This window comes from Carcharodon carcharias, chromosome 4 (assembly GCF_017639515.1).
Source record: "Carcharodon carcharias isolate sCarCar2 chromosome 4, sCarCar2.pri, whole genome shotgun sequence".
NCBI classification, from domain to species: domain Eukaryota; kingdom Metazoa; phylum Chordata; class Chondrichthyes; order Lamniformes; family Lamnidae; genus Carcharodon; species Carcharodon carcharias.
Genome location: NC_054470.1, coordinates 155,164,315 through 155,191,019, shown reverse-complemented (window position 1 = coordinate 155,191,019; position 26,705 = coordinate 155,164,315). Strand labels below are relative to the sequence as shown.

The window sequence follows — 26,705 nt, the reverse complement described above, 5'->3', positions numbered from 1 at the left end:
GTAAGGTTTTGATGAAAATAACCCAAAAAATTCAATTGGGGGTAAACTTAGCAATTTAAAGATATCATGAAGTGCCCCTCTAAACGCACTTTAACATGTCAGAAACTTGAGTAGCAATGCGGCACAATTCACACAATAACGTTTTCAGCAACAGATAGACCACAGGTAGAGAAAGTCAAAATTCTGATAGTTTTCACAGTATTATTTAAAAATAATTTATGTACAGTCACTGGGACTTAAGTTACACTTACAGAAATTTACTTCACTTCTAGTGGAAAATCTTTAAGGCATTATTAAAGACGAGGGCACAGAATTGAATGTCAATACCTTATTTTCCACTTCTAGTCACTCTGGAGTTGCCCGAAATGTAATAACAAATCCAAACCATTATTATTTAGGCTGGTTTTCAGATAATGGTAATTGTATTTTAATTAGGATATTGAAGTATACTATCCCCAAAGTAGGACCTTTCAGACAGTCATCAATTGGCTTAGCACCTGATCAAATTAAGTTCTGAAATTACTAAAATCTGAGGAACAAACTTACTTCACATGTGTTGTAATCTTCTGAATCTAAAAGTGCACACAATTTAGGCAAGAGATCTGGCCAGTTTTGCAGCTCACCCTTTGAGGCTATGGTTGTAATCAAGATTCCTGTAACAAAACAAGATTAGCAACATTTCTGTCTCAAGTTCCACCATCTGAAATACAAAAGGCTAGAGAAGTGATGTCAATTACATTCAAGTTTTGTGCAAAATGTGATAAAATTAACTAAATCTTGGTTGCATGCTTCTATTATGACAAACACACAACTGCATTATCCAAAACCTGTATTACTTAAAATACATTTGTTCTTGGGATGTCAGTGATGTTGGCAAAAATCACATTTAATGCCCCTTCCCAATTGCCTGAAGATGATGGTAGATCTCTTCCTTCAACTGCTTCAGTGCTTGAGGTGACAGCGCTCCAAGGCCAGCTGCCACCAGCTGGCTAGCCTGTGTGTGTGTTGGGGAAAGGAATTGCTTAGAGTGTGCATGCGGTAAAGGGGTTGATTACAATGCGAGTGTGGGAGGTGGGGGCCAGATTACTGTGTGCGCGCACGTGTGTTTGTGCACAAGTGATGTGGATCAGTAATGATAAATACAAATACGAAAACCAATAGTATCTGTTTCCTAGTCAAGGTCCATGAGCTGCAGCGGCTCAGATGAAATAATGGAATGAGAAGGACATAAAATAATAACACTATTACTAAGTACTTTGAAAACACAGATTTTCATATTTATATGATGTATATGATGATCTATAATAGACAAACTTTAATAAATATATATCAAATGTTACAATGCTAATTTGAGATTTTGGTGGCATCTGGGATGATGTTAATTGTCAAGTGCTAAAATGGGGTCACATTGGAAAACAGTTTGGGAGGTACTGGGTAAGGGAAATTTCCTAACATAAAAGATGTTAGAAGCACGGATTAATTAGTGTTGACCAAAGAAGTTGCTGAGCCTCTAGTGCACCTTTTAAGGAATAGCTGGATAAATATTTGAACAATAGATTCAGCTGTACAGAGAGAAAGGAGTCGAGCAGGATTCGTTCCAGATTGCTGTAGTAAAGAGCTAGTAGACACAGTGGAAAAATGGCTTCCTTCTGTATTATAACCACTGGCTCTATTTAGCAGTTATAGCTGATGCTTTCAGAAGCAGTCTAATTAAGCGTTTTGTAGTATATTAAGGTAAATGACTTCTGTGATTGATGTGAAGGGAAAAATTTAATTAGGCAATAAAAATAATTACACTAGTTTTCCAGAAATTTTCTCTATTTTCTGCTATATGGGGAGTTAGGAAAACTAGGAAAGTCATGATTCTGTTATTTATCACTAACTGGTTAATAAATCATTTGGCAGTTCAAAATGTAAAATTGGGTCTAGTATAATAATTCTGCCTCTTCTTGAAGCGGAATTTCTGTGTAGGCACAGCATTGAATGAGTAACTAAAATAATCTAAAAAAAGGTTTTATTACCTCATACAAACTTATCAACCTTAGATAAATAACAAGGCAAGTTTAAACACTCTCAAGGACTTGAGCAGCGTTTATCCTACAGCAAAGGTCAACACAAAGGACAAAACTACTGCAGAACCTACAAAATCATATAAACCTCCTCAATGCCCAAATAGCCCTCAGCTGCTTATAACCTACAGTAGGAATCTGGTTACGACGTATCCAAGTTGCTGACAATACAAATTTAGGTGGGAATGTAAACTGAGAGGGATGCAAAGAGGCGAACAGGGATATGAACAGGTTAAGTGACAGCGCAAGAATAGGGCAGATGAAATATAATGTGCAGTGGGAAGTTATCCACTGTGGAAGGAAAAAATAAAAAAGCAGAATATTTGTTAATGGTGAGAGACTGGGAAATGTTGATATTCAGAGGGAGCTGGATGTCCTTGCATATGAATCAAATATGCAGGCACAGCAGGCAACTAGGAAAGCAAATATGTTGGCCATTATTACAGGAGTTATGGAGTATAAGTGCAAAGAAGTTTTACTGCAATCATACAGGGGCTTGGGAAGCTAATCACTCAAAACCAGCTCTGCTAGGCGGGACATGTTGTTCGTATGCCTGACTCCTGAAGCAATTGCTCTGAACTCAATTGTTGCAAGAGGCTCCAAGGAGGATAACAGATGTCCTCAAAACATCCCTGAAGAGGTCAAACATCCCCACTGACTCACGGGTGTCCATGGCTTGTGGGCAACCAAAATGGAGAAGGTTCATTCAAGAAGATACCGAACACACCAAGAACACGCAGAGAGCACACAAGCCTCCCAACAGCTCATCTACCCGACCCTCCAAACACTACATGTCCTGTATGCAGCAGAGTCTGCTGGTTGTATACTGGACTTATACACTATCTCAAAACCCATCGAACCAGAGTGAAAACAAGTCATCCTCAATCCCGAGACACTGGAAGAAGTGCGTGTAGTTTTGATATCTTTACCCAAGGAGGCGGCTATACTAGCCTTGGAGGGAGTGCAGCAAAAGCTCATAAAACTGATTCCTGGGATGAAAAGAGATGAGTAGACTTGGCCTATATTTCATGGAATTTAGAAGAATGAGAAGTGATCTAATTGAGACATTGAATTTTTAAGGGACTTGACAGAGTAGATGCTGAGAAAATGTTTTGCCTTGCTGGAGAATCTAGAACTAGGGGTTAATCATTTAGAACTTTGATGGGAAGAAATTTCTTCACGCAAAGGGTTGCAGATCTTTAAAATTCTCAATCTCAGAAGGCTGAGGAAACACAGTTGTTTAACTTATTCAAAACAGCATGTGACAGACTTTTGGATATTAAAGGAATTAAGGAACATGGGGACAGTGCAGAAGATGATGAGGTACATCAGCCATGATCATACTGAATTGAGAAATAGACTTGAACTGCTGAATAGCCTACTGCTGCTCCTATTTCTAATATTCTTAAAAACAAAGTGCTATTCGATCTCCTATATTCAGTTCAAGTTGGGTGGTTCTAGTGGGTGGCTCTGCTGAAAGAAAAATAAGTTGTCATCTGCAATCATTTTTTTTTATTTTAAAAAATACAAGTAAGGTTATGAGTGTCAAGAATCAGTAAACCAAAACATTACTTAAACAAACTTACCAACAGTAGCTCTTATTAAGGGTGAGGGATCACCAATGTTTTTCAGGCACTCATTTTTAATGAAGTCGGTTACCCCATTTGGGAAATTATGTAAATGTGCTTTTACATTGTTCTTCAAAATCAGACCACTCAAAGATCGTGTGGGTTCATCTGTAATGAAACAAGAAAAAAAGGATTAGTGCATTTGCACAACACCTTGTACTTTTAAATAGTCAGCATAGCAGTGGTATGAACAAGATGTATTAAAGAATAGAATAGAACCTATCACATCCTCATGAGACCCCAAAACTCCTCACTCCCAATATAGAACTTTTAAGTGTAATCACAATTGTATTGTAGGCTTACTTATGCACAGTAAAGGTGAATAATTTTTCACCTTTGTTGTTTAAAGGATAAATGGTGGCAAAAACTGTAGGAGTGCTTCTTTTTGGATAGTCCCATGCAATCTTTTACTTCTGCATCTCATCCTGAAAATGGGGCCATTGATTTGGCATTATTTCATCAAAGTGTCAAGTCTTTGTTACATGCTCAAATTTCTACTGTATGACTTGAACCTATGACATTCTCATTCAGAAACTAGTGTGTCACTGAGTCAAAGCTGACAAAAACCAAGCTCATTATACTTCTTGTCTTAAAGTACTATCGTCAACTTTTGAATGTAGTTTAGCCTTCATGTGCAAATAAACATGTAATCAGTGGTGAACAGAATCATTATACAACACAGGCATACTAATAAACTGCTTGCTAACACTAAGTTCAGGTTTCACCAGCACTCCAAATCTCTTCACAGCTTTGATCCAGACATAGAAACAAGAGATAAATGCCAGGGGAAAGTAGTAGATGCCCTTGTCACCATTTGGCCAAGTATGCCAACAAGGGGGAGGCAGTAGTGTAGTGGTAATGTCATTGGACTCGCAATCCAGAGGCCCAAAGGCTCAAATCCCACCACGGCAGCTTGTGGAATTTAAATTCAATTAATAAATCTGTAATTAAAAGCTAGTCTCAGTCTGTAAGTCTACCGATTGTCATTAAAAACCTAGCTGGTTCACTAATGTCCTTCCTGGTCTGGCCTTCATGTGACTCAAGACCCACAGCAATTTGGTTAAATGACCTCTGAAATAGCCTAGCAAGGCACAAAGTTGTATCAAACCAAATGAAACCGGGTGGACCATCTAGCATCAACCTAGGTACCAAAAACGACAAAGGCTAACCCAGCCCTGTGAACCCTGCAAAGTCCTCCTTACTGAGGCTAGTGGCAAATTGGGAGACCTGTCTATAGGCTAGTCAAATAACAGCTTGGCCACAGAATCATAACTTACAATGTCCCAGATACCACCATCACCATCCCTGGGCCAGCAGCAGGACAGACACTGAGAATACCTTCCATCGTGCTGCCTGGCACTAACACCGTACTAAATTGGGATGGATTTCAAACCAATCTAGCAACTCAAAACTGGGCATCCATGAGGCGCTGTGGGCATCAGCAGAACTGTATCCAACCACAACCTGTAACCTCATGACCTGGCAAATCTCCCACTCTGCCATTACCATCAAGCTGGGCCTGGTTCACTGAAGAGTACAGGAAGGCAGGCCAGGAGCAGCACCAGGCATACCTGAAAAATGAGGTGCCATTCTGGTGAAGCTACAACACAGGTCTACTTGCATGCAAAACAGCAAAAGCAGAATGTGTCAGACAGAGCTAAGCATTGCCACAATCGACAGGTCCAATCTAAGCTCTGCAGTCCTGCCACATCAGTCATGAATGGTGGCGGATAACTAGATAACTAACTGGAGGTGGACAAACATTCCCATCCTTAATGATGGGGAAAGCCCAGCACATCAATGCAAAACACAATTCTGTAGCATTTGCAACCATCTTCAGCCAGAAGTGCCAAGTGGATGATCCATCTTGGCCTCCTCCTGAGGTCCCCAGCACCACAGATGCCAGTCAATTCCATTCACTCCACATATCATCAAGAAACAGCTGAAGGCACTGGATTCTGCAAGTGCTATGGGCCCTGACAACACTCGACAATAGCATTGAAAGCCTGTGCCCTAGAACATGCCATGCTCCTAGCCAAGTTGCTCCAGTACATATACAACACTGGCATCTACCCGGCAATGTGGAAAATTGACCAGGTATGACCCGTCCATGAAAAGGACAAATCCAACCTGGTCAATTACTACCCCATAAGCCTACTCTCGTCATCAGCAAAGTGATGGAAGGTGTCGTTGACAATGCTATCAAGCAGCATTTACTCAGTATTACCTGCTCACTGCAGCTCAGTTTGGGTTCTGCCAGGACCATTCAGCTCCTAACCTCATTACAGCCTTGATCCAAAGATGGACATAAGAGCTGAACTCGAGGTGGGATGAGGGTGACTTTCATTAACATCAAGGCAGCATTTGACTAACAGTGGCATCAAGGAGCCCAAGCAAAACTGAAGTCAATGGGAATCGGGGAAAAATTTCCATTGGCTGAAGTCATGTCTAGCAGAAAGGAAGATGGTTGCAGTTGTTGGAGGTAAATCCTCTCAGTCTCAGGACATCACTGCAGGAGTTCCTCAGGGTAATGTCCTAGCCATCTTCAGCTGTTTTATCAGTGACCTTCCCTCCACCATAAGTTCAGAAGTGGGAATGTTTGCTAATGATTGCACAATTTACAGCACCACTCCTCAGATACTGAAGCAGTTCGTGTCCATATGCAACAAGACCTGGACAACATTCAGGCTTGGGCAAGTAATATTTGTGCCACACAATTGTCAAGCAATGACCAACTCCAACAAGGGAAAATTGAACCCTCTCCCCTTGATGTTGAATGTCACTACCATCACCGAATCTCCTACTCTATATCTTGGGGGGTACAATTGACTGGAAAATGAACGGGACTAGCCATATAAATACCATGGTTACTAGAGCAGGTCAGAGGCTGGCAATTCTGTGGCAAGTAACTCACCTTCTAACTCCCCAAAGCCTGTCCACTATCTACAAGGCACAAGTCAGGAGTGTAATGGAATATTCTCCACTTGCCTGGATAAGTGTAGCTCCAACAACACTTGAGAAGCTTAACACCACCCAGGCAAAGTAGTCCACTTGATTGGTACCCCAGCCACAAACATTCACTCCTGCTACCACCGGCGCACAGTGGCAGCAGTGTGTACCAAACAAGATGCAATGCAGGAATTCACCAAGGCTCCTTCAACAGCATCTCCCAAACCCATGAACTCTACCAGCTGGAAGGATAAGGGCAGCAGATGTATGGGAACACCACTGCCTGCAAGTTCCGCTCCAAGCCACACACCATCCTAACCTGGAACTATATAGTCATCCCTTAACTGTCGCTGGATCAAAATCCTGTAACTCCCTCCCTAACAGCACTGTGGGTGTACCTGCACCACATGGGCGACAGCGGTTCAAGGCGGCGGCTCACAACCACCTTCTCAAGAGCAATTAGGATTGGGGAATAAATGCTGGCCGCGCCAGTGCTGCTCACGTCCCACGTGTAAATAAATTTTAAAAACGGAGGTCAATGGGATCATGGAGAAACCCTCCAATGCTGGGGTCATATTCAACAAAAAGGATTCAGTTGGAGCCGTCAATGAAACAGCTTACCATTGTACATAGTGGTGTGAGAAGTCTAGCAAGGTTTGAGATGAGTCGCCTCATTGATGCCACAATGGCAACCTTGGCAAAGCAGAGAAATTGCTCGACATTTTAATGAGCCTTGTTCTGGATTTGATTTTTTTCTATTGAGAATCTTAGTTCCACTCAAGGAAGTCCGTCAACTTCCTTTTTATTATGAAAACTGAAGATTAAATGCAATGATATTTTTCCCATTAAGTTCGCTGATCCAAATGTATGTACTGTCATTCCAGATACTGAACATCTGCAATGGTGAAATGACAAGATATTTCTATAACGAGGCCTCAGTCTGTAGTTTGTATTCAAAGCATGGAAAGTGGAACGCAAGAACTTGTAGGGCTGAAGTTTCTATTCACAGTGTGACTTCAGCTCCTCTTAAATCATCCATGACAAGGTGGTGTAGGGGCCTCTTTGAATTGCTGCAATCCTTGTGCTGATAATAGAATAGCATAAGATTTCCAACAGGATGATGTGCAATTTGGAGGCCATATTGTGTCCATAATTTTGCTGCACCCTTCTTTCTTAATAGATCATAGGAACAGAAAAATCTTTCTCTGCTCTTCCCTTCAAAAGTAAAACTGACATGAGGGTGAACTGGCAAACTGACCTCCCAAATTAACTTTTCACCCTTTGCCAGCAATCTGCTGGAGATCCATTAGATGGAACTAAATAACTGCTCAGATGATAAACAATCATCCATCAACAAGGACCTTTAATCTTTTCCCTGGAAGATCCCAGAGGGGCCATGTTAAAATCTAGTATGTTACAATCCAGTTAGGGATCAGTAACTTTCTGTTTAAAGTAGTCAAAAGTTTGAAAGCCCAGTTACCCACAGGAGAATAAACTATAAAATTCCACTATTTTAAATGAACTTTACTATACAAAATCAGTAAAGCAAAACAATCTACAACAGCTACCTTATTTATAATCTAACATTCAGAATCAACATGATGCAAATGGCCGATGCAACCATGACAGATCCCACAGATTTGTCAGCAAGCCACCCAGACATCAGTGACCAAGAGTCACAAAATCTCATTAAAACTGAAGAGGCAAATCAGGATGCATCACGGGATTACCGAGGCTTGGCCAAGTTGCAGATATAAGCTTCAAAAGTGCTTGCAGTTAAAAAAAGCTAGAATGAATATGATGTTTTGTCCAGGCCAGGAAGTTAATGACTAGTCAATGGGTCAGTGCTGGAGTACTGTGTGCAAAGGAGATTCACCAGGATGTTGCCTGGGATGAAACAGTTAAGTTATGAAGAGAGCTTGGATAGACTTGGGTTGATTTCGTTGGAGCAGAGAAGGCTGAGGGGCAACCTGATTGAGGTGTACAAGTTTATGAGGGGCATGGACAGGGTGGAAAGGGAGCAGCTGTTCCCCTTAGTTGAAGGGTCAGTCACGAGGGGACATAAATTCAAGGTGAGGGGCAGAAGGTTTTGGATGGGGGGGGAGGCAGAGGAAAAAAAACTTTTTTTACCCAGAGGTTGGGGACGGTCTGGAATGCACTGCCTGGGAGGGTGGTGGAGGCGGGTTGACTCACATCCTTTAAAAAGTACCTGGATGAGCACTTGGCATGTCATAACACTCAAGGCTATGGGCCAAGTGCTGGTAAATGGGATTAGGAAGGTAGGTCAGGTGTTTCTAACGTGTCTCGACTCGATGGGCCGAAGAGCCTCTTCTGCACTGTGATGACCATAAATCTTTCTGTGCAAAATAAATGTTTTGTTTTTCAAGACCCATCTTCGTAGTAGAGTTTAATAAATGCATTTTGAGAACACAGTAAACTTGAAATGAAACTGAACTCCTCCACCACCAACCTGCTCACTGACAATCAGTTTGGGTTCTGCGAGCACCACTTGGCTCATTCCAGCATTGGTCCAAACATGCACAAGACAGCCGAATTCCAGAAGTGAGTAACAGTGACTACCCTTGGCATCAATACAGCATTTGACGAGTGTGGCATCAAAGTTCAAGTCAATGGTTGGTTATGGTCGTTGGCGTTCAATCATCTCAGCCCCAAGACATCACTGCAAGAGTTCTTAAAGGCAGTATCCTAAATCTAACCATCTCCAGCTGCTTCATAAATGGCTTTTCCTCCAAAATCTGGACATAGGTTCAGGCTGATAAGTGACTAGATTCATGTCTCACAATTCACTGTTTCCACATGAGGGAAGCTAACAGATATGCAAAAATTTCACCATATATATCTTGAAGAATTTAGTACTGAGATTCTCTGTATGTATACAATGGAATTTCCTTAGGCCAGGTATCCAAACTATGATCTGAGTGTTTGCAGCCTCATTTGATTTCTACATTTACGGGGTATTGCTAGCTTGCCTATTAATTTCATGGACCCTAAAGAGCTGCTGTCAGAACTGTTGTCTCATTGATGGATCAGTGCCATCTGTGGCTCAGTTGGCAGTATTGTCACCTGTCAGATCAAAAGCAGAGATGTTTACAATTGATTGCAGTGTTCAGTCAGTCCCATTCGTAATTGTTCCGAATCTGAAGCAGTCCTTGCCCACATACAGCAAAATCTGGACACATAGGCTCAGGCTGATAAGTGAGGAATAAGATTCATGTCACACAAGTGTCAGGCAATGCTCAAGTCCAACTAGGGAGACAGTCTAACCAACAGTGCTTGACGTTCAACATCATTACCAAGACCAAATCTTCCATCATCAATATCCTGGGGGTCACCACTGACCAGAAACTTAGCCATATAAGTACTGTGACTGCAAGAGTACACCCGGCAGGTCACAGGCAGGGTATTCTGTGGCAAGACACTAACCTCTTACTTCCGAAAGCCTCTCATCTACAAGGTGCAAGTCAGAAGTGTGAATGAAATATTCCCTACTTGCCTGGATGACTACAGCCCCAAAAGTCAAGCTAGACACCATTCAGAACAAAGTGGCCTGGCTGATTAGCACTCCATCCAACAGCTTAAGCTTTCGCCCCATCTACCACCACTGTGACTGTCGTATACTAGCTACTAGATACATGGCAGCAACCCCCAAAGCCACAATCTCTACCACGTAGAAGGACAAACAGAAGAGACCATCATCATCATCAAGTTACACACCACCCTGACTTGGAACTACATTCCATCACCTCTGCTGTGTCAAAACCCTGGAACTCCCAAGCTAACAGCAGGGAGGGAGCAACTTCATCACACAGACTGAGTAGTTCAAAAAGGCAGGTCACCACCACCTGCAAGAGCAAAACAAAATGCTGGCCTTGCTAAAGGCACCCACATTCTGTGAATGATTTTTTTTAAAAACTGGCTGAATTTTATAGTTTTGTAAATTAGAGACACAAAACACTGTCACCAATCTAATCTGAAGGGATATGGCAAGCTTTCAGCCACCAAATGGTTGACACAATCTATAAAAACAAATAAAACCCTACTGATAAGCAAGCTTAAAAAAAGTTCCACAGACACAACATGCGCCTGAGAATTTAATGTGTTTGCATGCAGCAATAAAAAGCAATTCAAAATATATAAAGGATCTCTAATTTAGAACACACCCACCGGCACATTAATAAGGCAATCAGCAGGAGAGACAGCCCAGCCAGTCATTTCACACCAAAAGATTGCATGGTACCAAAACCATCGCAGGAGAAAGAGAATGAATTTCTCATGGCAGTACGTGCGCATTTATAGCACAATAAAAATGATAAAAGAAACTGAACAAAAAACAAAACAAAACCCAGAAGTACCTATGAATCCAATGTAGGTTAATAAAGCATTCCGCAATTTGTCTGGGCATCAATGCAGGTCAATGTATAAGTATCATTTAGTTTTCTATTCAAAATAAGCAAATCAGGATTCAAACTGAAAACAGCAATGAAGTAATTCTTCCATTAAAATCTACAGTATTTTCTGCTTTTGCCAAATATAGCAAGTTATTTTTTCAAGTCAATAAATAGAGGAATTTTTGATTTAGAACATTTTAAGTGAAAGTGTCCAATACCTCTAACAATTGAAGTCACTCATCCCTAATACCATTTTACTAGGTCCCTTCTGACCCTCTCCGCTTAAGCCTCGACAGTCTTCTGAAACTGTGGTGCCCAGAACTGAACACAATATTCTAGCTGAGGCTCAACCGGTGTTCTATAAAGGTTTGACATAGCTTCCTTGTTTTTGCTCTCTAGTCTTCCATTTATGACATCTACTTTATGGAAAAATTCTGATGAAATCACTGTTCATAAATAAACATCCCCCAGACAAAATCAGGCATCATACAAAAAAAAGGTCCTCCAGAACATTAAAAAATGGCTGAGAATTCTAAGTCAGCACCTAACCTCAACTGACATGCGATACCATAGGAGACCAACCAGTGTCATTTAAGTCCGGAAAAATACATTTTTCAAATATATAATTACTATGTCTGTTTGTCCCCTCTAACATGAGAGAGCCTGTGCTATCTGGTTAGCACTGCAATAGATGTGCACTAATCAATAATGCTTTGCACCTTAGAATAGACAAAAAAAAAATGTGCGCAAGAGTGTTATACAAGAAAGAAACTACTCACTAGGGGTGCATAAAAACTGAAGTAATTGAGCAACCTGATGAAAAATAGCGTGGAAAAAGAACAAGGCCAAGAAATGAACATCTTTCCAATTTACTTTATTCCAAACTTCCCCCAATCCTGTTTCCATTCACATGGCTTTCTCAGATCTTTTCATTTCATAGAATCAAAGGAATGGTTATAACACAGAAGCCGGCCATCCAGCCCGTTGTGTCTGTGCTGGCTCTCTAGAACAGCTCACTTGAGCCCCACTCCTTTGTTTTTACCCTGTAGCCCTGCAAATCTTCCAAATAATGATCTAATTCTCCTTTGAAGACCTTGGAGGAGGACCTCCACCACAATGAGGCAGTGCATTCCAGATCCTAACCATGCAGTGTTGAAAAAAAGATTTTCCTCAAGTCACCACTGCTTTTAAATCCTCTTAAATCGGTATCCTCTGGTTCTCCACCCTTCTAACAGGGACAGTTTCTCCCTATCTACTCTGTCCAGACCCCCATGGTTTCTCTTTTCTTTCTCTAAACTCGGGTATTCCTTTTAACCTAGGTGTCAGGGTTAGTACAGCAGTGAATTAATAAGAGTTAAAGCATATAGCATTCCATAAGTGTTAATTAAAATTAATACTTTAAACAGGACATTAACTAGGTTGTTAAAGAGGGAAGAGTTTTTTTTTATATCACAGACAGGCACCTGAGACCCATTGCTTGCAGAGTCAACATGGATTCTAGAAAGGCAAATTATGTCTGACAAACCTGGAGTTTTTGTTTTGAGGGCGTTTCTAGCAAAATAGAAAAGGTGCCACACAGGAGACTAATAAACATCAGTAAAGCACATGGGATAGAGGTTAATATATTAGCATGGATTAGCTTGGCCTAAATAGCCAAGTGGTTATGGTACTGGGCTTGTAACCTCAAGATCAAGAGTTCCAATCTCACAATGGCAAACTATGAAACAATGTAACTTCATCTGAAAAAACAGATGGAAATGTGTTTGTACTCGATAGAGTTACTAGCATGGATTGCAGATTGAACAAAAAACAGAGTAGGAATAAACTGGTCATTATCAGGTTTGCTGGCTGTGACTAGTGGGGTACGGCAAGGATCAGTAGTTGAGCCCCAGCTGTTCACAATCTATAACAATGATTTAAATGTGTGAACCAAATATAATATTTCCAAGTTTGCAGATGACAAAACTAGGGGAACTTGTGTGTGCTGTAAGGATGATGCAAAGGGGCTTCAAGGGGATTTGGACAGGCTTTGAGTGGGCCAAACATGGCAGAGTGTCATTCTCTCTGTCTTTCTCCTTCACTCTCACTTTGTCTTTCTCAGTTTCCTTTGCCCTCTCTCTATCTCCCCTCATTCCTCAGTTGGATGTGGATTTCTGGGATAAACCCCTTGCAGAATGCGAGGAAATGGCTCAGAGATAAAGAGTCTCACCCCTGGCTTCTTGGACTTCGATCAAGTGCTTCGTGCCTCGTATGACAAGGTGCATGGGTTTTTCTTCCCCTTGCTCAAAATTCGAAACTAATACAGGCCACGAAACTAATGCATACCCTGAAGCTTTGCTTTTGTTATTTATTCTTTCATGGCATGTGAACAAGATTGGGAAGGCTGGCATTTGTTGCCCATCCTTAATTGGCCTTGGAAGAGGTGGTGAGCTGCCTCCTTGAACCACCTACAGTCCATGTGGTGGAGCCACAGTGCTGTTTAGCGGGGAGTTTCAGGATTTTGACCCAGTGACAGTGATATAGTAGCAAGTCAGGATGATCTGTGGCTTGGAGGGGACTGTGTGTATAGTCTGGGGGTGTTTTGCATCCCTTTTAAGACAGGGACAGACTTGGCAGCAAAGCTTTTGGCCTCAGCTGATGGTAATGCATCTAGTTTTGGGTTAGCATTTTAGGAAGGATGTGAAGGCACTGGGGAGATTGCAGAAAACTTTTGTGAGAATGGTTCCAGGTATGAGGATGGGCTCCATCCTGTGCTCAAATTCATCTATGAAGGTGTGGTCAAATGAACTCCCCTTCCTTGATGTACTAGTTGAGAAATCTGCAAGGAAATTCCCTACCATGGTCTATTGCAAGCTTACTTTCATTGGTCAATATATGCTTTGGGATTCTTAAAGCTCCACACACTATAAGATTGGTCTTATCAACAGCCCTGTAAATAGGGCCCGAGCCATTTGCTCACCATGCAAGCTTAATGCTGAAATAGGGGCACATCAAAGACATCCTGTAGGATAATGGCTACCCTGGTCTGATCATTTTGCGCTGTATACCACAGAAACTCATGAACGGGCCTAAGGCTGTCACTTATGGCCCTGAGAAGTGTCCATTCTACCCTGGAAGGGCAAGGTACCTCAAAAATTTGGACAACAGGTGAAGCTAGCTGTTTCACGCTGCTACCATGCAGTAGCAACATGAATGGTATTTGCCACTAACAGGATGCTGCCATCAAGCCAAAAGGGCATTCTGCTTATCACACAAATGAGTAATGTGGAATATGAATTTCAGTGCCAGTGTGATGTTAGATATTTAGGCCATACATCCCATAGACTGGTGGATCGTATCAAATTGTGTATCCCAGCCGCTGTTCGCAACGGGCAAGGTAAAGGCCATACCCAACCAAGCCCGTGCTTGCAAAACTCAAAACGGTACCCAACATTAGATGTAACTCCACAATTGGACATCATTTGCAAAATAATCCTCAGTATGCTAAGATTTACAATGACAACCAATTTAAGGTAGTCAATTAGACTCGCAATGCGGCTCATTTGCACGTACTGGAAGCTACATATTAATACACAGGACTGGGACCAATATTCCCGCAGGGAAGTTCACAGGTGTGGCTGGGGAGGATTTAAACTAAATTGGCAAGGTGATGGGCACTAGTAGAAAAAAAGAATACAAGTGCACAAAGTGAGAGCATTGGACAATACTAAAGAAGGAAGCAGCATCATATTAGATAAGTACAAACTAAAAAATGACTACAAGGAATACAAAGGCAGAGCTACAATAAATGTACAAAGTATGGTGATTAAGGTCAGGGGCGTAGTGCTGCCGGAGCATTGCTCCGACACCTCCTGAGCATCGCCAGATGGTAAGCTCTCCTTTGCTGATTGGCCATCCGTTCTGCCGCTCCATATTCAGTTGTGATGGCAACGGTTGCCAGGGCAATGAGGCCAGAGGTCCGGCTGGCTCTGGCCAAGAGGCAGCAGGAGCTGCTACTGCAGAGTAGGTCCAAAAGGGCGGGCGGCTTGTACTGGCTGCTGCTGCTCAATCACCTGGAGCTGGGGGCAGGCCTGCAGCAGCTGCCATCTGAGCTGTGTGGCCTGAGCCAGCTCCGGAGCCTGATGCTCAAGTCAAACCAGTTGGCCGGCCTCCCTGCAGATCCTTGACCTGTGTGGGAATGAGCTCAGCTCCCATCCTAACAGCCTGGGCCTCCTGGGGCAGCTCAACAGCCTGCTTGAGTGCTATCCACCTGAGCCAGCTCCACCAACCCACCCCCCACAACCCCACCCTGGCCTCGGCCGCTGCCTCCATCTCAGCAGCTCAATGTGTCCAGGAACCAGCTGCAGGCCCTGCCCGGGGACAATTTCCAACCTAGCCTCACTTTCCTGAACGCTATCACCGCCTCTAATAACCTGACCACCTGGAATCAGTCACCTCACAGCCCTGAGGGTGGGTGTCAGTTCAATGTACACACCCAAAGTACATCTCCTGTCAATAGTGATAGAGAATAACCTTTATATTATATGGAAACCAAAATTTCGACCTACCCTCTCAATGTGGCCCACAATGCTTTCTTAGAGAGTTTAATAACTTCAATAAAACATTATATAATTAATATATTTCTATAATGTGGCAACTAAAACCCAATGCTCTCAATGTGGCCCCTCAGTGTTTTGATAGAGATCTTTATTCTTTCATGGGATGTAGGCAAAACTGGGAAGGCCAGCATTTATTCCAAAGAAGAGCCATATTGGACTCGAAATGTTCATTCTGTTTCCCTCTCCACAGATGCTGCCACACCTGAGTTTTTCCAGCAGGTTCTATGCTTATTCCAGCATTTATTGCCCTAATTGTCCTCGAGAAGGTGGTAGCAAGCCACGCCTCTTGGCATTAGGGTGAATGGCTCACTTGCCTATTTCCAAAAGTTGATGATGGCAGGACATTTCCTTTTGTGAGGCAATGTAGAACTAGGAGGCACAGTTGAAAGATAGGTATTGCCCATTTAAGACGGAGAGAGGAGGAATTGCTTCTGAGGATCGTTAGCATTTGGAATGCTTTCACAGAAAGCAGTAGAGTATATTCAGGACTGAGTTAAACAGATTTTTGATTCATAAGGAAATCAAGATTTATGCTGGGTGAAGGGGGGTGTGGAATGCAGATAAGAAATGGAGTTAAGGCCACAATAAGGTCAGCCATGATCTTAGCGAATGGTGGAGCAGGTTCATTGAGGCAAATGGCCTACTCCTGCTCACATTTATGTCTTATACACCCCCATTAATTTTCTGACTGGATTTTCAATCTGCAAGATTGATGTTGATTTTAATCATCACTGCCTCCGATATTGAAGCCACTTGCTTCCAGGAGTAACACATGCAGGGGGATTTGGCTCATTAATGGCAGCAGTTAGAACTGGAGGGAAATCCTCTTGCGACCACATGGGGCGGCATGACTTGTGACACAGAGGCAGCTGATGCAGAAACAATGTTGCATGATTATTACCTGAATTATGATGTGGGGCACAAGGGCAAGTTTCACCACGAGTCCCTGGAGTTTGAGTTCAGGCTGGATGGTAAGAGCGACTGTGGCTGTGAATCTGGAGCCTGGGGAGGTTGAGAGGTGGCGGAGGGAAGGCGGGGCCCAGGGCCTCATGCTGCTCCTGCAGAAAGCCTGAGTCAATGCGCAGCAGCAACAGCAGTTACCCTCCTGTATAGTTCCCTGACTGTTTAAAAAAATATTGACCTTACAACTCCCTGCACACAGCTCTCAAACAGGCATTCCAGGTTCTTTGGAGCTCAAGATTGTTGGGATCCAAAGCAGCATCAATACCCCCAAACACACTGCTGCATTTGGAAAAACTCAGCAGGTCCGGCAGCATTGGCGGAGAAGAAAAGAGTTGACGTTTCGAGTCCTCATGACCCTTCGACAGAACTAGGTGAATCCCAGGAAGGGTTGAAATATAAGCTGGTTGGGGCAGGGGGAAGTGGAGGGGGGTGGTGTGGTTGTAGGCAAAAGCAGTGATAGAAGCAGATCATCAAAAGATGTCACAAACGGCAGAACAAAAGAACACATAGGTGTCGAAGTTGGTGATATTATCTAAACGAATGTGCTAATTAAGAATGGATGGTAGGGCACTCAAGGTATAGCTCTAGTGGGGGTGGGGGGAGCATAAAAGTTTTAAAAATATTTTAAAATAATGGAAATAGGAGGAAAAAAGAAAAATCTATATAATTTATTGGGAAAAAAACAAAAGGAAGGGGGAAGAAACAGAAGGGGGGTGATGGAGGAGTGGACCAGGGTGTCCCGGAGGGAACGATCCCTACGGAATGCCGACAGTGGGGGTGAAGGGAAGATGTGTTTGGTAATGGCATCATGCTGGAGTTGGCGGAAATGGCGGAGGATGATCCTTTGAATGCGGAGGCTGGTGGGGTGATAAGTGAGGACAAGGGGGACCCTGTCATGTTTCTGGAAGGGAAGAGAAGACGTGAGGGCGGATGCGCGGGAGATGGGCCGGACACGGTTGAGGGCCCTGTCAACGACCGTGGGTGGAAAACCTCGGTTAAGGAAGAAGGAGGACATGTCAGAGGAACTGTTTTTGAAGATAGCATCATCGGAACAGATGCGACGGAGGCGAAGGAACTGAGAGAATGGGATGGAGTCCTTACAGGAAGTGGGGTGTGAGCAGCTGTAGTCGAGGTAGCTGTGGGAGTCGGTAGGCTTGTAATGGATATTGGTGGACAGTCTATCACCAGAGATTGAGACAGAGAGGTCAAGGAAGGGAAGGGAAGTGTCAGAGATGGACCACGTGAAAATGATGGAGGGGTGGAGATTGGAAGCAAAATTATTACATTTTTCCAAGTCCCGACGAGGGAATGAAGCAGCACCGAAGTAATCATCGATGTACCGGAGAAAGAGTTGTGGAAGGGGGCCGGAGTAGGACTGGAACAAGGAATGTTCCACATACCACATAAAGAGACAGACATAGCTGGGGCCCATGCGGGTACCCATAGCCACACCTTTTATTTGGAGGAAGTGAGAGGAGTTGAAGGAGAAATTGTTCAGTGTGAGAACAAGTTCAGCCAGATGGAGGAGAGTAGTGGTGGATGGGGATTGTTCGGGCCTCTGTTCGAGGAAGAAGCTAAGGGCCCTCAGACCATCCTGGTGGGGGATGGAGGTGTAGAGGGATTGGACGTCCATGGTGAAGAGGAAGCGATTAGGGCCAAGGAACTGGAAATTGTTGATGTGACGTAAGGTGTCAGAGGAATCAGCTATCTCGACTACAGCTCCTCACACCCCACTTCCTGTAAGGGCTCCATCCCATTCACTCAGTTCCTTCGCCTCCGTCGCATCTGTTCCGATGATGCTACCTTCAAAAACAGTTCCTCTGACATGTCCTCCTTCTTCCTTAACCGAGGTTTTCCACCCACGGTCGTTGACAGGGCCCTCAACCGTGTCCAGCCCATCTCCCGCGCATCCGCCCTCATGCCTTCTCCTCCCTCCCAGAAACATGACAGGGTCCCCCTTGTCCTCACTTATCACCCCACCAGCCTCCGCATTCAAAGGATCATCCTCCGCCATTTCCGCTAACTCCAGCATGATGACACTACCAAACACATCTTCCCTTCACCCCCACTGTCGGCATTCCGCAGGGATCGTTCCCTCCTGGACACCCTGGTCCACTCCTCCATCACCCCCTACCCCCCAAACCCCACCTATGGCACCCCCCATGCCCACGCAAAAGATGTAACACCTGCCCCTTCACTTCCACTCTCCTCACCGTCCAAGGGCCCAAACACTCCTTTCAAGTGAAGCAACATTTCACTTGCATTTCCCCCAACTTAGTCTACTGCATTCGTTGCTCCCAATGCAGTCTCCTCTACATTGGAGAGACCAAACGTAAACTGGGCGACCGCTTTGCAGAACACCTGTTGTCTGTCCGCAAGAATGACCCAAACCTCCCTATCGCTTGCCATTTCAACACTCCACCCTGCTCTCTTGCCCACATGTCTGTCCTTGGCCTGCTGCATTGTTCCAGTGAAGCCCAACGCAAACTGGAGGAACAACACCTCATCTTCCGACGAGGCACTTTACAGCCTTCCGGACTGAATATTGAATTCAACAACTTTAGGTCTTGAGCTCCCTCCTCCATCCCCACCCCCCTTCTGTTTCTTCCCCCTTCCTTTTGTTTTTTTTTCCAATAAATTATATAGATTTTTCTTTTTCCCTCCTATTTCCATTATTTTAAAATATTTTTAAAACTTTTATGCTCCCCCCCCACCCCCACTAGAGCTATACCTTGAGTGCCCTACCATCCATTCTTAATTAGCACATTCGTTTAGATAATATCACCAACTTCGACACCTATGTGTTCTTTTGTTCTGCCGTCTGTGACATCTTTTGATGATCTGCTTCTGTCACTGCTTTTGCCTACAACCACACCACCCCCCTCCACTTCTCTCCCTCTCCCCCCCACCAACCCCCCCCCTCCCAAATCAGCTTATACTTCAACCCTTCCTGGGATTCACTTAGTTCTGTCGAAGGGTCATGAGGACTCGAAACGTCAACTCTTTTCTTCTCTGCCGATGCTGCCAGACCTGAGTTTTTCCAAGTAATTTTGTTTTTGTTTTGGATTTCCAGCATCCGCAGTTTTTTGTTTTTGTTTTTAACACTGCTGTATTTGCCTACTGAACATTAATTCCTTGGCTGTGATGGCCTGAGGATGCAAAATGCAGTTTGAGGTTTCTATTTCCTGCTTGCAGCTTTACATGGAATGTACAGCACAGAAGCAGGCAATTTAGCCCACCTCGTGTATTTTGGCGTTTATGTTCCACAGCCTCCTCTCACCCTTCCTGATAACACTATCAGGGTAACTTTCAGCTTTTTTCTTCCTCATATTTGTCAAGTTCCTTGAATGTATCCATACTAGAATCATAGAATGGTTAAGCACAGGGGTGAGCCATTCAGTACAGTCAGTTCTCTGCAACAGCAACTCAGCTAGTCCCACCACTCAACCTTTTCCCTCTAGCCCTGCAAAATCTTCAGATAATTATTCAGTTCCCTTTTGAAAACCACAACTGAATTGGTCTCCATCACACACTCAGGCAATGCATTGCAGATCAAAATCACTTGCTGCACAAAGAAACTTTTCCTGTTGTCGCCTCTGATTCTTTTGCTAATCACGTTAGGGCTCTCGATCTTCTACCGATGGGAACAGGTTCCCCCCATTTACACTTTACAGACCCCCATGATCTTTAACATGTCTAACAACCTCTCAACCTTCTCTTCTCCAAGGAGAACAGCCCCAGCTTAGCAAATCTATCCACATTGCTGAAGTCTTGCATTCTCAGAAATCTTTTCTGCACCCTTTCTAAAACCTTCTCATCCAGCCCATTGAGGCTGAACCAGTGTTTTATGAAGGTTCACAAACGTACTTTTATACTCTGTGCCGCTATTTATAAAACCCAGGATTCAGTATAATTTATTAACTCTTTCGCAACCTGTCCTGCCACCTTCAATGATTTATGCACATTATACATCCAGGTCCCTCTGCTCCTGTATTTCCTTCAGAATTGTACCCTTCATTTTGTGTCACCTCTCCTCATTCTTCTGACCAAAATGTATCACTTCACATTTCTCAACATTAAATTTCATCTCCCACAGATCTGCCCATTCTACCAGCCTGTCTATATCCTCTTGAAGTCTATCACTATCCTCCTCACAGTTTAATACTTCCAAGTCTTGCATCATCTTCAATTTTTGAAATTATGTCCACTCCACCCAGGTCTAGGTTATAAATATAAATCAAGAAAAGCATTGATCCCTCAATATACTATCCCCCAATCAGAAGTAAAGTTTCTGTAATTCATGTTTTTAATAGGCTTCAATTAAGTAATTAAACTGCCGCATAATGAAATTCTAGCTATGTTAAACACTAATGATTCAAAATACCACATGGTTCAAAACAAAATGCCTACCAGAACTAATATTTTTCACTTAAAGAGCATAGTTTTACTGATGTTTGGGAGCTCAAATGATTAATACATAGGAAAACAATTAATAGTAGATTTAGAAGTGAAATGGCAGATACATTTTCTTACAGTTCCTGCTCCTCAAAATTTGGCACTACACTACTCCTGATCGAGCTCGGTAAGCTACAAGCACAAATAGCAGTGTGGAACATGCAGTGGCAATAACTGAAATGGAGCTGAAAAACGGTAAGAACTGGGCATTTAATATACAAGGATATAAAACATTCAGAAAAGGCAGAGAAGGAAAAAAGGGAGGTGGGATGGCAGCAATGATTTTGTACTTGAGAGGGTTTCCTTGTGTGGGGAAGGCCAGAGTTGAGAAGGAAACAAATATAAGATTACATTACTTGGGGTATTCTACAGGCCTCCAAATAGTGAGTGATAGAAGAACAAATCTGCAAGAAAATCAGAGAAATGTGCAATGACTAGAGTGGCGATACAGGATGGGGACTTTATCCCAATTGATATTTGGGTAATTAATGTTAGAGCATAGCGTAAGGAGGGAGAGGAATCTCTGAACTGTGTTCAGAAGGACTTTCTTGATCAGTATGTTTTCAGCCCAACTGAAAAGAAGGCATTGCTGGATCTGATACTGGGGAATGAGGAGGGTCAAGCAGACCAAGCGTCTATAGCGGAATATTTGGATAAGTCATCATCGCATCATAAGAATTAGGTTAGTAATGGAGAAGAGCAAGAAGCAATCTAATATAGAACTTCTAAATTGGAATCTAAATTTCAATGCGATGATAAATGGATCTAGCCAGGGTAAAACAAAACCAGAGATTGAAAGGAAAAACTGTAACAGAATAATGGATTATTAAGGAAGAAATGCTTCCTAGGTACATTCCAACAAGGGCAAAAGGGAGCCAAAAACAAGGCTCCTTGGACATTGAGGGAGATAGAGATTATGATGAAACAAAAAAAGGAGGGAGTCACATGTCAGGGAGTGCTTCAAGTGAAAACCAGGTCAAATACAACAGGTTGAGGGAGAGGTAAGCAGAAAAGACTAGCAAGGAGTATGAGAGTAGATTGGCCTACTAAAAAGGAGCCCAAAAATCTCCTACTAACATGTATAAGTGGGCAGTGAGAGATGGAGTGGGTCCTATTCAGGATAAAGAGGGTGGTTTACGCTTAGGAGGTGGAGGGCAAGGCTAGAATACTTTATCGAGTTCTTTATATCAGTATTTACTAAGGAAGAGGATTCTGAAAGTATTGGTAGAAGCAGAGATGGTGAAGGCAATGGATAGCGTGAAAAGTGAAAGGGAAGAGTAACTGGAAAGGCTGGCTTTGCTTAGCATAGATATGTCACCCAATCCATGTCTTGCATCCCAGATTACTAAAGGACATGGGGTGGAGACAGTGGAAGGGCTTGCCTTAATTTTACAAGCTTCCCTAGATATGGGGGGAGCTGCCAGAGGATTCGAGAGTGGCAAACATGACACCCTTATTCAAGAAGTTAATTAAGGAGAGCCAGCACAGATTTATGAGGAAGTTTTACGATGCAGTGGGTAGCATCCCTACCTCTGGGCCAGAAGCTCCGGGCTCAAGTCCCACTCTGGTTCATAACGTGGCCAAACAGGTTAATTATCAAATAAAAGCAAAACACTGCGGATGCTGGAAACTTGAAATGAAAACAAAAATGCTAGAAAAACTCAGCAGGTCTGGCAGCATCTGTGAAGAGAAAAACAGAGTTAATGTTTCTAATCAATATGACTCTTCTGTGCTGGAGAGAGGTAGAAATGTGATGAGTTTTTATACTATTGAGAGGAAGTGGAACAGGTTGAGCAAATTAGAAGGTCAGGCATAGGTAAGAGCCCAGGAAAGATGTGACAAAGATGTCATGGGCACAAGACAAAGTGAGTGGTAATGATAGTGTTAAAGACTAAGGAATGTGTTAATAGCAGAACAAGGGTCCAGTGCTCTCTGAAAACAAATCATAAGAACAAGTTACAAACTGGCCCTGTGGTACGAAAAAAAACAATCAAAATGAAGGACAGAGTTCTTGGTCTGAAGCTGTTGAACTTAATGTTAAGTCCAGAAGGCTGTTAAGTGTCTAATCAGAAGACGAGGTGTTGTTCCTGGTTTGTGGTGGGCTTCACTGGAACACTGTGGTGGGCAGAAACGTGGGTGTGAGAGCAAGATGGTGAATTTAAATGGCAAGCGACAGGAAGGACAGGGTCATGCTTATGGACTGAGTGAAGGCAGATGGCAGAAGATGATCCTTCAATTGCAGAGGCTGGTGGGGTGAAAAGTGAGGGCAGGAGGAACCCGATCATGGTTCTGGGAGGGAGGGCAAGAGATGAGGGCAGAAGTGAAGGAGTCAAACATTGATGAGGACCATCATTCTCTCAGTTTCTCCACCTCTGTTGCTTTTCTTCTAATGATGCTACCTTCCATAATCCTCAGGCTGGCATGGACAAGATGGGCCGAATGGCCTCCTTCTATGCTGTAACTTTTCTATGGTTCTATGGCGCTTCTAATAGGTCTTCCTTTTTCCTAAGCCGAGGTTTCCTCCCCAATGTGGCTGACAGGGTCCTCAACCTCAACCCTGTCTGTGGTAGAAGGAATTTAATATACAAGTGCTTTTGGCAGAAGAGAATAGGAGAGGCAATATAGACTTAATTGCACAATTCTAAAAAATATGCAGCAACAGAGGGACCTGGGGGACCATGTACATCGATCTATGAAGGTGACAGAACGTACTGAGAGTGTTTAACAAAGCATGGAGAGGTTGGGGGTTGTTCTTCTTGGAGCAAAGGCAATTGAGGGAAGATTTGACAGAGGTGTACAAGATTATGAGGGACTTAGATAAGATAGGCAAGGAAAAAGTACCCTCATAACCTTATTATCTAGCAGTCAGAGATTTAAGATTTTGGGCAAGAGACGCAGGGGACCGCAAGGAAGCCCTATTTTATGAGGGAGTGGTAATGACCTGGAACTCTACCACGAGGGTGGTGGATTCAAAAACAATCAATGATTTCAAAAGGAAATTAGATAGGCATTTAAAGTAAATAAACTTGCAGGGGACCAAGCAGGGGAGGACGACAGACTGGAATGCTCTAGGGGGAGCAGCATGGACTTGATGGACCAAATGGCCACCTCTTGTGCACTAAATGAAAATCTATATAAAATCTCCTCTTTCCCAAGAAAAACAGCCCAACTTCTCTAATCTATCACTGGAATATTCACATGAACCTTTTTTGCACGCTCTCCAATGCCTTCCTAAAGTGCAGCGCCCAGAGCTGGATGTAATACTCCAGCTGAGGGCAAACCAGACTTTTATACAGATACACCATCCAAAATTTCTTGCTCTTGTACACTCTGCCCCTATTTATAAAGCCAAGGATTATGTATGCTTTAACTGCTTTCTCAACGTGCCCTGCCATCTTCAATGCTTTATGTACGTATATCCCCAGGTCATGGCACCTTGGTACAGGAAGCCATTCAAGCGAGGGGAGCAAAAAGCAATGTAGTGGCAGTAGGGGACAGTATAGTCAGGGGAATAAACACTGTTCTCTGCAGGTGAGAGAATCCACAAGGCTGTGTTGTCTGCCTGGTGCCAGGGTTCAGGATATCTGCTCAGGACCGGAGAGGAACTTGAAGTAGGAGGAGGATCATCCAGTCCCCATGATCTATTTTTTTTTTAAAATTCATTCACGGATATTCATTTGCTGGCTGGGCCAGCATTTTATTCCCCATCCCTAAATGCCGATGAGAAGGTGGCAGTGAGCTGCCTTCTTGAACCACTGCAGTCCATGTGTCGTAGGTGCACCCAGACTGTTGTTAGGGACGGAATTCCAGGATTTTGACCCAGCAACAATGAAGGAACGGTGATATATTTCCAAGTCAGGATGGTGAGTGACTTGGAGGGGAATTTCCAGGTGGTGGTGTTACCATTTATCTGCCTCCCTTGTCCTTCCAGGTGGTAGTGGTCGTGAGTTTGGAAGGTGCTGTTGAAGGAGTCTTAGTGAATTCCTGCAGTGCTTGTAGATGGTTCACACGGCTGCTACTATGCATCGGTGGTGGAGGGAGTGAATGTATGTGGATGTGGTGCCAATCAAGCGGGCTGCATTGTCCTGGACAGTGTCAAGCTTCATGAGTGTTGTGGGAGCTGCACTCATCCAAGCAAGTCAGGAGCTTTCCATTACACTCCTGACTTGTGCCTTGTGGATGGTGGACAGGCTTTGGGGAGTTAGGAGATGAGTTACTCGCCGCACGATTTCTAGCCTCTGACCTGTTCTTGTAGCCACAGTATTTATATGGCTAGTCCAGTTCAGCTTCTAGTCAATGGTAATCCACAGGATGTTGATAGTGGGAGATTCAGTGATGGTAATGCCATTGAACATCAAGGGGCAATGGTTAGATTCTCTCTTGTTGGAGATGGTCATTGCCTGACACTTGTGTAGCAGGAATGTTATTTGTCACTTGTCAGCCCAAGCCTGGATATTGTCCAAGCCTTGCTGCATTTGGACTTGGACTTGCTTCAGCAGCTGAGGAGTCACGAATGGTGAACATTGTGCCATCAGCAGTGAACATCCCCACTTCTGACCTTGATGATGATGGAAGGTCATTGATGAAGCAGCTGAAGATGGTTGGGTTGACAACACTACTGAAGAACTCGTGCAGTGATGTCCTGGAATGGAGATGACTGAACTCCAACAACCACAACCATCTTCCTTTGTGCAAGTTATGAGCACAGCAGTGGAGAGTGTACCCCAATTCCCAATGACTCCAGTTTTGCAAGGGCTCCTTGATTACACAGTCAAAAGCTGTCTTGACATCAAGGGCAGTCATTTACCTCATCTCAGCAGTTCAGCGCTTTTGTCCATGTTTGACAAAGGCTGTAATGAGGTCAGGAGCTGAGTGGCCCTGACAGAACACAAACTGGGCGTCAGTGAGCAGGTTATTACTAAGCAAATGTCACTTGATAGCACTGTTGATGACCCCTTCCATGATTTTACTGATGGAGAGTAGACTGGTGGGATGGTAATTGACCGGGTTGGATTTGTCCTGCTTTATGTGTACAGGGCAATTTTCCACATAGCTGGGTAGATGCCAATGTTGTAGCTATACTGGAACAGCAGGCTAGGGGCGCGGCAAGTTCAGGAGCACAAGTCTTCAGTACTATTGCTGGAATATTGTCAGGGCCAATAGCCTTTGCAGTATCCAGTGCCTTCAGCTGTTTCTTTATCATGTGGAGTGAATCAAATTGGCTGGAGTCTGGCATCTCAGATGCAGGGGACCTCCAGAGGAGGCCGAGATGGATCATCCGCTCGGCACTTCTGGCTAAAGATTGTAGCAAATGCTTCAGCCTTATCTTTTGCACTGACGTACTGGGCTCCCCCATCATTGAGGATGGGGATATGAGCCTTCTTTCCACTGAATTGTTTAACTGTCCACCACCATTTGCAACTGGATGTTGCAGAGGTTAGATCTGATCCGTTGGTTGTGGGATTTGTCGCTCTATCACTTGCTGCTTATGCTGTTTGGCATGCAAGTAGTCCTGTGTTATAGCTTCACCAGGTATGCCTGGTGCTGCTCCTGGCATATCCTACAGGCTTGATGATAATGGTAGAGTGGGGGATATGCCGGGCCATGAGGTTACAGATTGTGTTCGACCACAAC

At 43.6% G+C, this 26,705-nt stretch overlaps 1 protein-coding gene across 5 annotated transcripts in view; it reads right to left on the bottom strand.

The window, feature by feature from the left end:
- The window catches only part of tnpo1 (transportin 1), a 185,869-nt gene that overhangs the window by 96,794 nt on the left and 62,370 nt on the right, over positions 1 to 26,705 (bottom strand). For all 5 annotated transcript variants that reach the window (XM_041185762.1, XM_041185765.1, XM_041185767.1 and 2 more), the window contains 2 exons: positions 3,656 to 3,805; positions 547 to 653 (listed from right to left, as the gene is read on the bottom strand). In XM_041185762.1, the coding sequence (XP_041041696.1) occupies positions 547 to 653; positions 3,656 to 3,805 (257 nt within the window). The remainder of the gene's footprint in view (positions 1 to 546; positions 654 to 3,655; positions 3,806 to 26,705) is intronic.